We start from the raw sequence: 11,181 nt of genomic DNA, 5'->3' as shown, positions 1-11,181 counted from the left end.
GGATGGATGGATGGGTAGGTGAAAGATAGGTAGATGGATGGATAGATTGATAGATAGAAAGAAAAACATCCAGAAGGATCACCCATCTGTTAATTAAAGATATCATGATGAAGGAATTTGACTAGGAAAGTGGGGAAGTCCTACTCTTTCACATAGATTCTCCTCATTAGTACATTATTTTCAAAGGTTATGTGTTACTTTTGTTACACAAAATAAGAAAAATTCCTTAAACAAATAAACAAAATGATAGGTTCTCAGAAAAGGGACAGAAGATATGAGCATCTATTCAAAGAAAGGAAAACCAACGTGGTTTTTTTTTTGTAACTTTTTCCATATTTCCTAAATTGAATTATCCAAAGTATAACGATAGATGATTTTCCACCTATCAACTTAGTAACTATTTTCAGAATAATAGTAAGTAATAATAATAAAACCGAACTAGTCATCTTCCCATTGCTATCATATTTTCGGAAGAGGAGAGCCATAAAAAGCGAGATCTGAGTTCCACACTCATGGTCCCTGGCCTGCTGTGTCACCACCTGGGAACTTGTAAGATTGCAAATTCTCAAGTTCCTCTGCAAACACCTGAGTCAGAAATATAGAAGGTGGTGCCAGGCCGGGCTGTGTTTGATCATGGCTTCTTAATTATTCTCAACTGTAAACTTTGATAACCTTGTTACAGTTCTACTCTTTTTATAATGTCAGAGTTTCTCAAGAGCAGCGCTACTGGAAAATTCTTAGTGTGTGTAGGGGGAGTGGAAGAGCATATGTCCTGTGAATTTTAGTAATTTTAGCAGCATGCTTTATTTCAATCCACTTGATGCCAGTAGTAACTTTCTACCTCACCTAGTCATGATAATCAAAATTACTCCAGACATTGCCCAATGCCAGAGGTAGGGTGATGGGCCAGGGTAGAGGTTGAAAACTTGCCTCTGGTTAGGAACTACTGCCTAAAGGAACTCTTTTATAGGTAGGGAAGATTACATGGAAAGATTGATTTTTATATATCAATTTCACATACACTGAGAAGTCATAGGTTAAAGGGGAATAAAGGGGTATTCTTGATTTGGCACAGTGAATAGCTTATCAGTCTCATAATCTGCAGGTAATGAGTAAATAATGCATATAATGTAAGTAAGATGTGGGAGTTGCTTATGATAGAAAAGTATGGCCTCCCTGGCAGTGCAAAGGTTAAGGTCTCAGTGCTTTCAAAATAGTTGTAGCCACTGCAGCGTGAGTTCCATTCTCCAGCAGTCGCAAGTAATAATAATAAAAACAAACTAGTAACCACACAATACATCAGACCTTTCCTATCTTGCCTGCTATGTATTTCAGGACATCTGCCTGTTCTGTTCCACACTGTCTCTAGTGAATCCTCTCACCCTCCCATACCGCTGGCCTACACCCCAACTCTTGTATGTTTAAATAAATATTTAAAAAATAAAACAAGTGAATAATGGCTAGCTACAGAATTATATAACAAGTATTTTCTCATATACATAGGTAAATGAATTATTTATTCATTTATGTTACCTAAATGCTGGCAGTGTCATTCGCTTGCTGAAAATCTAATAGATTCCCAGCACCCATTGAATTAAGCCCTAAAGCCTCAACAAGATCTAATTAATTAAGCCCTAAATCCTCACCCATCTCTCTTGCATCACTCCTTAGTTTCTAGTCACTCTAGTTTCTTTATTTCCATAGACTTGAAGCACAAGCTCACCCCTCAGTGCCTATTATCCATACCTGGAATTCTTATCCCCTAGCTATGTGCAGCTAAGTAAGTCTCTGTCCATGTTCCCCTGCCTTAGAGGGGGCTTTCTAAGCACCCTGACCACTACATGGAGCTTGTCCTATCATTTACCACTCATTAGACTCATCACTATTTTGTCTGTAGGCAGTCAGAACCCACCCATGCTAAATAAACCAGAATTTCTGGAGATGGATTCCAGGTCATTTGAATTTCTTTAATGGCCCCAGGGTTAGTGGATAGGACCTAAGGTCAGAACACTATTTCTTTCCTTAAACTTTCCTGAAGTACTTCAGTGCTTGCCTAAAATATCTTTATTATGTCAACTAGTGTATTATTGGTTGTATGGTTCTCCTACTAGATTATAAACTTCCTATGGGCAGGATCACTGTTCTATTTATCACATAATCCCTGACATTATTAGTCATGTTCTGCAATTATCAAGGACTCAAGATTTATTTTTATTTTTTTTTATTTATGCACACACTTACATAGTAGGTGTAGACCAGAGGTGCAACAGTGAGAGGATTCACCAGTGACAGAGTAGGGAGCAGAACAGACAGATGTACCGAAATATACTGCTGAGAGGAGCAGCAGGCGAGACAGGAAAGGCTTGCTACCCCAGGAGGAGTAGCTCCCTCGGGACCAAACTCAAACTGCTGTGATTGACAGGACTAAGACTTTAACCCCTGAGCCACCAGGGAGGCCTGGTACTCAACAGATATTTATGATATTTATATTAATAATTATATTGAGTGGTTATGGTAACCAGAGATATTATTTTTCTTTATTATTATTTTCCAAACTTTTAAAAGTTTCATAGAATCGGTTGCTTTATAATCATAAAAAAAAGACATTAAAGCTAATTTTTAAATCTGTTTTTGAAAATAATGATAGATTTGAAGCACAGTGATTAGCACATATATTCAACAAATAATTACTGTTAGTGCTCCTTTAATGTATTACCTCCTATTTGTGGGATTTGGTCTTACCATTTTTACCTCTGGCTATAGTCATCCTATGAAATACATATTCCAACTAGAAATAAGACATTATTTAAAATCTATGGACTATTCATTTTTATTTTACATTACCAATCCTCATATTTAATTAGATATTCTAAATATTGCTTTTAATTTTTTTCTGTATAATACCCAATTAATAAAAATATGCAGCAAGTGAATACTTGAAAATGTTTCAATCTTTTGGTTGAAAGAGGATATTCAGTAAATGCAAAGAAGACTGTCAACTCTGAATATGAAGATACCATATAAAGCTCCTTTTCCATAATGTGCTTTGAAAAATTTGCATACACATAACTTTAACCATCATAAAAGCAAAGCTGTCAGAATCTAGCAATAATTCTCATATAGGGTAATACTTATTAACTTACTTTGCAAAATAACATGCTGTTTGGATATAAATTGAAGACTTTACAATTAGTTTCAACAAATTGACTTATAAATTAACATATAAGGAAATAGCTGAATCACCAGTGATTCACCACCTTGAAAAACATCAGTTTAAAGGGCAAAGTTACTTACAATGCTCTTCTCTTTTGACAATATTTGAAAACAAAGTCTGAATGTAGAGCCATGACTTTAAGGGAGAAATTAGAACCCCTACTGTGTTCGCCCTCAGTTTCATAAAGAAGGTCAGTGTAGACAGCAATATAGTTTGTACCAATGGAAAAGCATGTAGGAAAGCATGTGTTTAGCATGGCTTTCTCTTCTTGCTCCGTCCCCCTGGGATTCTACACATAGAAAACATAAATTTAATGCAATGAAGATGCATTCTATTTAACAGTGTCTCTTCACTTAAGTGATCAAAATCACAAGTAACATTTCACACACAGTGGCTGAGCTGTATTTTGCAAGCCAGGTGTGACCTAGCAGAAGTACATTTACCACCAGACTTTCCTATTTCAAGCTAAACAATTCTAACATTATGTGTGTTGGGAAATCACAGCACTCCAGAGATAGGGAGGGAACATTTCTAATACACCTTCACAACTGGAGAGTTGTCCTGAAGGCAATTTTGTGCCTTTCAACTTCTTTTGCAAAACACTATGGCAACAGCAAAGCACAAACTTAAAAGGAAGTTTGCATCCATATACTTGTTTGGACCTGGACTATTATTAAATGCTTAAGTCTTCTTAATTCAGCATTAATTTTGCATTTTCTAGTAAAAATCCTTCAGTTCGAGGCATTTGGCTATGATTTGAAGCAACTGAGAAATTCTTTAAGTTAGCAATTCAGCTCATTTTTGGAAAAACTTACCCAGGATTAGAGCATGAGGTGTTCTTTGTTTGTATTTTCGGTCTGTGGTCTAACATTTGTAGTACTAAATTATAGATTGCTTCTTAAGTAGTCTTAAATTAATGGATCATTGCTCCTTCCATTTGGGTCCAACAAAAAGGAGTTCTGGAATTTGCTCTCCTTTTTGTGTTTTAAACTGTATATCATTTTCTCAGCTCTTTGCAGAAAAAAATGAATTCTTACCCATTTCAAGATTTTATAAACTTGAATTATACTTAACAGTATAAGATTTGCTTTTACAAGGAATATATCAAGTATTTTCTCATGAAAAAAATCATAGTTGTAATTATTTTTCTGAAGCTATTTTAAACTAAGCAGGGTTAATAAGTAGCTTTTTTCAAGAGTTGTACTTTAGCCTCAATTTCCTATTCATCAAGTATTCACAGTTTAAATTTTAAGCTCTTCATCTTGCTTAGAATCGTTACCTTTGCTCTAAAGTTTTCTTGGAAGTAAATAAAAGGTGAGTAACCAAACATGTGGAGGAATTCCCAAATATTAACATAAGATCTAAATTTTTTTTTTACACCTCTAATCTAACCATCAGTTTATATACTTGATCTCTCTCACCTTGTCATTCAAATATGTCCCTTTTCTTCTGATCTTTACTTTGGTCAGTGCTTTGCTGAATATTTTGTAAATCGGACCTCAGAATTGATAACACTGTCATGTAGTTTAAGGTATAATGAAAGCTAAACCTTACCAAGAGGGGTGGAACTTGCCAGAAGCAATGAAGCTAGTCTATGACTTTCAAGTTAGGGAAGATGTGGTAAGCAAAGATGAATAGATATATTTTCTGCTGAACTCTTCAGACCCTTTCTTAAACTACTGTACATTGTGATTTTCCAAGAAGAAAAAATGCCATACATTGTTCTCCAAAAGTTATTTTACTCTGGGATGCCTTCTTTTGTGAGGTATATCACAAAAATGGTATTCTGTAGAACTCACAATATCGAAAGCTGTCTTAGAGGTATTGCCAAACCCATTGTAAAAGTCTGTGTGATTTCTAAATCAGATTCTCCCTTCCAACAATACAATTCAATTGTATCTTAGTCTACCAGAAGTACAACTTTTTGTTTTTAAGAGTTTTCCATCTTTGATACTAGATTTAAAAAAATTCTTTTTCCAAGCAGGGCTTCAAATTCTTCTAATTTTGTGTCTCCTCTTTACATATGTTTTGCTAGTTGAAGCTTTCAGAAATAGTCACTTGCAATGCCTATGTGGTCTCCACAGTGAGAGTGCATATTATAACATCCATTGATTTAAGGTAGCAAAAAGAAACACTAAATTTTATATAATTGTGCAGGATAGAACTCTAGTGATATTTTGAAACTGTGGTTGGCTCCCTATGTGATCCAAAATAACCACTTAACTATTTAGGAGTACTGCATTTGAGAATGTTTATATTTGAATAATAAAGATTATAATGACATTAATATGTTTTTCTAGATATCCTCAGTTTGCTATCTGCTTTTGTTACTAATTTCTATCCCCATTCTCTATTATAAAGGGATATGATCTAATTTAAATACTGATGTGAGAATGCATTTGCCTTTTTACATGAATTATATAGTTTGGTTATTAGTACCTCAACGTAATATTCATCCTCTAATCTAAAGATTGATTAATTTTTCACCATACCAACAACTGATTGGTTGATATTTAGAACATGAACTACCAAATACACAAACACACATATATATATATATACTTGTCTATATATACACATTCAATAACTATAAATTGAATAAACAAGATAGTATGTATTCTATATAATACCCATATTTTCTTATTAACTTTCTTAATTACATTTGATGTTTTTTAAAGTTATTTCAAATAATTTGATTTTCCCAATTTAGAAAAAAATCCCAAGCTGCTAAAAAGATTTAATCTACTGTAATGCAAATATAACAAGAATACAAAACTATATGTTATCAAGTAAAATCTATTTATAACAAGATTATTTTAAAGCACTCAAGTAAAAATGGGTTTTATTAAAATCAAATAGAAAGTGTGCTAAGAAATGGACCCAAGTTTGAGAGAGAATAGATTTTTCATATTTGCACATGTCTAAAAGCAAAGTGAGCATTTGTTTTCAGGAAACTTAAGAAAATGATGCAGGGAAAAGTTCATTACTGGAGTTCTCTTCCATGACCCATCATCTAAAAGAAAGAAATCCTGCCCTGCCCCACCCTCCTCCCTACCCAACATGACACTGATCCTCAGTTCTAGCCTCCTAACTCATACCATTTAAACTAAATTTTGATCATCTTTTCTAGATCTGGCCCTGTTCTAGATTCTAAAACCAAACTTTTTTACTAAGCAGGAAAAAATTTAAAGAACTCTAGATAACTGAAAAATAGTGTACTCCCACATGAGCCTTATTTCACTACCCTCAATTGCCTTAGTGCCATCTGCTTTATCTTTCTGTGGTATCACCCAAGGAGCTGCGTTAACCCTCCAGTGATTCAAGTTCATCTATATGCTAGAGGTCTCCAGCTTCTACCCCCCACAAAATCCTGAGTAACAACTATGCCCTCCAGTAATCAATTGTTGAACTTCTATTGGTATTAGTCTCAGCTCTGTGAGTTTGACTCAACTCTAGATCCCAGCCATTCAAATCTCACTATTAGTACTACCAACTGAAATTATAGTCATTACTAAATAGGAAAACTCATCCTCAATCTCAATCTGTCTTAACATCATCCCTTTCCCTTTCATTCGCCTGATCTCCAGACCCTTCTGCTTATTCTGTTTACACAATGCGCTATATCGGTCACTCACCTTCATACTTTCAATACACTCTTGCTTTTGATTCTACTTCTCCATTTCCTATGACCTCTGAACTCTAGTCTCTGCTAGATATAGCTGCTCAACCTAGACCTTTAATACTAGTAAGTAAAATTGCTAAAGCCACATTTAACAAATAAGTACTTGATTATTTGATTAGTTATGGTATGGCATATTTAACTTTAACATTTTTTTTTTATGATGGGATCCATGAAGTAATATTGCCACAAAAGGTATTACTTTAAAACTAAAAGAAAATTCTTTTTTTCTTCACAGAATGTCTTACTAATGACTTTTATAATAAAGAGATCTGAGAGATAGTCAAGAGAGATTAAACTGAGATAAATGGCAATTAAATGGAAGTAAAGATTTACTCAATTTGTCCCTACTTGAGGTAGGAGGTTGTTTCCTTTTGGTAAATGCAGTAGCAAAGTGGCATACTTTTCTTATTTTCTGAAGAAAATTTTTAAATTTGAAGTCTCAGATAACTCACTGATACTCTAAAAATATGAGACTCCTTTTCAGAAATGTATCCATGCCAACAGTGCTCACAGGTACAAATGTTCTCCATTTAAAACAGAATAAAAGTAAAAATGTGAGGCAGAAAATTTTAAATACTCACTCCAAATTTGGGAGTCCAAATTTGCCCACAATAAATCTATTGTAACCAAGATACTAATCACAATTCTACAGTGGAAATTAAAAATTCACATGCTCCTTTAGAAGGATCCTATAATAATAATAAAGGTGGTGATAGAGTGAATGACCTTCCAGGACTAACTGAAGAAGTCAAAACATATTGTGGTGTTACAGGACAGGGAGAGGAGCACCTCCAAAGTCCCCAAGGCTGCCAGCTCTAAATAGGTACTGCCATCACATCAAAATAAACAGACTTAGTGTATAAGAACTTCCATGGAAAGGACCTTTAATACAAATACTGTGCAATACAGAAAAAGGGAAGAAGGGAAGAAGAGAGTTTCCAAATCAAGCACCTAAAGTTGTCTATCACCTCATGGTTAAATGCCCAGCCTGAGTTGGCCCAAAACAATGCCTCTGAGGCCTGAAAGCCTGTCACAAGCCTAAGGCACCTTCTGACAGGGACCCATAGAAAGGATCAGAAACAGCCAGACAAGTCTGGGAGGAAAAGAGCAAAATCAATCCCAAAATACAAGCTGCCATTGTTAACCTCCTCACAGGTCTCTCATCCACAGGTTTCAACCAGTCAAGGACCAAGAAACAAGAGCCACTTCTTTGCATGTCTCTCTGCTCCATGTGCCTCCCTCAGATCTCCTCTGGCCCTCCATCTTTCTTCCTTCATTCCTCAGCCTTCTCTTCAGCATCTTCTCCTACCTGCTCAGCTCCACCCTCCCTTGGGTGGGGGAGGAAACCTGGGGCCTCCCCTTTTCCTGGGGGCCACTTTTTGCAGCGGGAATGATGCTTCCATAGGAGCTGGAACCAGACTGCCTGGTTTTGAACCCCAACTCTGTATAACGTTAACACTTCACCACTCTCAACCTCAGTCTTCTCATCTATAAAATGGGCTTAACAATAGAAACTGACTTTAAATGAAAAATAAAATTGCCTTGAACAATATTTAATTCATAGGGTTGAGAACATTTTGCTGGCCATGAAGTCAGGTTGTGGGGAGTCACAAATTAATAACTTTGGCCCTTCTCAGTGTCTTTCAGGTGAAAGATGACAAGGCCTCTTGGACATGGAAGTGGTACTTCAAGGACTTAGGTTAATCAAAGGATAGAAATAAGGCCAGTCTGCTGCTGCTTCTGACTGGCGACCATGTAGACTGCATAGGACTAAGAGTCTCCACCCAGTCCTTCAGTGTCCACATGGGTGCTGAGACCCCATTGCCTTGAATGCAGCTTTCCTTTGCCTATATTCCTTTGCCTGTATTCCCTATACTCATACTTCCCTGGGTTTGGGGTATGCGGTAGGGTGCAGAGTTGGGTGTTTCTTAGCACCCTCTTCTACCATATGCTCTCCCTACTTCCTTAGCATCACTAAAATTGCATTCTTTACTTTTAGTATAAGCCCAGGTCCGTTTCAGTTGTAATAAGCACTATTTTGTTAATTCGTATTTTATATGATGGGGTTTATTTTCTTTTTAAGAGCCCCATGATGGAGCAGGCAAGGTGTTACCATTAATAAAACCACATCCTAATGTTTCATTGGTATCCCACCTCTCCATCCAGTCCTCATGCAGCAGACATTTCTTTGATTCCAATGGGACTCTTTTCCTGTGCAAATGCTACAGAATTCTGCATTTTATTGAGGTGTGAGTTAAACTGTCTATCCAAAATGAATGGAGACATTTAGAATTTTGCCATGCACGTAAATGTCTCAGAAGCTACCTTTTCTACAAAACATATTTCTGTCCCAGCATTTGTCAGGAACACTTTATTCACTCTAATCACTAAACAATTTTTTTCTCAGTCCTTATGTCTGCCTTCCATCATTAAATATGCACATATTGTTCTATTTATTCTGTGTGGATTTTTATATTTTATGCTCACCTGTTTCTTTCCCTTACTATAATCACTTCAAAGGCTGGATCTTTTTGGTGTTTTTCTGTTTAATATATTTATTTATTCATTTCAAATACATTTGTGGAGAACATACAATGGCTCATATTGTGAGAATGAAAAGTTGTACAAGGCAATGAACTCTTCCCCCAGAAGTCATAGGTTGTATTCCCACCTGGTGAAGCATGAAAAATAGAAGACTAAATAGTATCGTGTTAGTTCTGGTTTTTCTGGAGCTACATTTTTTTTCTTGTGTTGCCTTCTCAGTTTTGCCAAAACCAGTCACTGCCCTTTCTTTCTGTCTTAAAATGAAAACTTCAAAGGAAAAAGAAAAAGAAGTCAAGAACATAAGAACTTTATAATTCAAAAGTAGTCACAATTTCATTTCAAACCCCCATGAAATCTTTTTTTTTTTTTTTTTCCTCTCTCTCTCTCCACAGGATAGTGGCCAAAGCCTCCCAGAACCTCATGTCCACTCAGAGCTTAGGGATTGTGTTTGGACCCACCCTTCTTCGAGCTGAAAATGAAATGGGGGACATGGCAGTCTGCATGGTGTACCAAAACCAGATAGCAGAACTCATGCTGAGCGAATACAATAAGATCTTCAGCTAAGAGGAAGACTGACAGACAAGACAAGTTACCAAATATGTCACATCTGTCTTGATGCCTAATATTTTTACATTTCTGTAAACATATTTCTGAAATATTTTTTTCCTTTCAAGCGACAGATGCCTCATTTAGTGAAAACTTAATGATGATTTTGTGTTTAAGTTCCAAACATTTGAATAAAATAGTTGACAATATTTGCCTATATGTGTTCTTCGTTAACCCCTTCAGTGCTGTTTCTTTTAGCACTTGTAAGCATGCATTATACATGCTCCAAGCTATTAAATAATGTTCAGAGCACAGTAAACATCCAAGGTAACTTCAGTATTGCTTCTAGACACTGTGGTTGTCTAAACATGAGAGTGCTTGTGAGTGAAATTAAGAGTGTGTTTGTGTGCACAGGTAAATGAGGCTTCTTACTATCCAATGCGCCTGAGGTAGATGCCCAAACTTGGTAAGAGTAGAAGCACAGGATGGAGGAAAGCAGAAGTCGATTATCTTAAAATAGGACAAAAAGATCAGGTTCACAACCAAAATAGATATATGTCATCTTTCAAGAATATTTTTGAAATGTGTAAATATAGACCAGCTATCCTTGATGCTATATGGTGACATTTACAAAAATATGTTGTATGACAATTTTTCTACAGAAATATGACAGTTTAAAACATTTGCCATTGCCTGTGTGTGTGTGTGTGTGTGTGTGTAGACCACAGCCTCATAAACATACTGTCTTATAAATGATAAGCAAAATTAGTGACCCTGCAGTTTTGATCTCTATACAGGAATTGCATGACTGCTCATTTTTAATGTTAACGTCTATTTTGAATCTTCATCAAACTCTGTATCTTCTTTTTTCACTGGCTATGTCATGTTATGTAGAATTTTTATTATGCTTCTGTGAATGTTTTATTGGTGACTTACATTAAATCCATCTAGAAAGAACTTTTTTTAAGGCTTTATTTTTCATATGCCCTAAGGATTATTTGACTAGGCTTGGATTGTTTTATCCATTTGATGGTTAGTTTCAGTTGTCATGGATAAACAAAAGGGTAACTGTCTAGAATATATCAAACATTGTTTTATGATAAAAAGTAAGTTCTAGCTGAACACATCTCATACTCAGTTTTGTGAAAATATTCTGCTGATAAAAAATGTAGACTTATGTTTGACAGCTTTTTTT

The 11,181-nt window shown here is 35.6% G+C and overlaps 1 protein-coding gene across 1 annotated transcript in view; it reads left to right on the top strand.

Moving 5' to 3' along the window:
• ARHGAP15 (Rho GTPase activating protein 15) overlaps positions 1 to 10,910 on the top strand; it is a 591,597-nt gene extending 580,687 nt beyond the window's left edge. Inside the window, exon 13 of the mRNA XM_004674681.2 lies at positions 9,833 to 10,910. Coding sequence (XP_004674738.2) covers positions 9,833 to 10,004 — 172 coding nt within the window. The 3' untranslated portion in view covers positions 10,005 to 10,910. The remainder of the gene's footprint in view (positions 1 to 9,832) is intronic.
• Positions 10,911 to 11,181: the final 271 nt, after the last annotated feature.

The sequence above is a fragment of the Condylura cristata genome, unplaced genomic scaffold (assembly GCF_000260355.1).
Source record: "Condylura cristata isolate star-nosed mole 26May11 unplaced genomic scaffold, ConCri1.0 scaffold00002, whole genome shotgun sequence".
In the NCBI taxonomy this organism is placed as follows: Eukaryota; Metazoa; Chordata; class Mammalia; order Eulipotyphla; family Talpidae; genus Condylura; species Condylura cristata.
The sequence above is the reverse complement of the archived record's forward strand: the minus strand, read 5'-3'. Positions and strand labels throughout refer to the sequence as shown.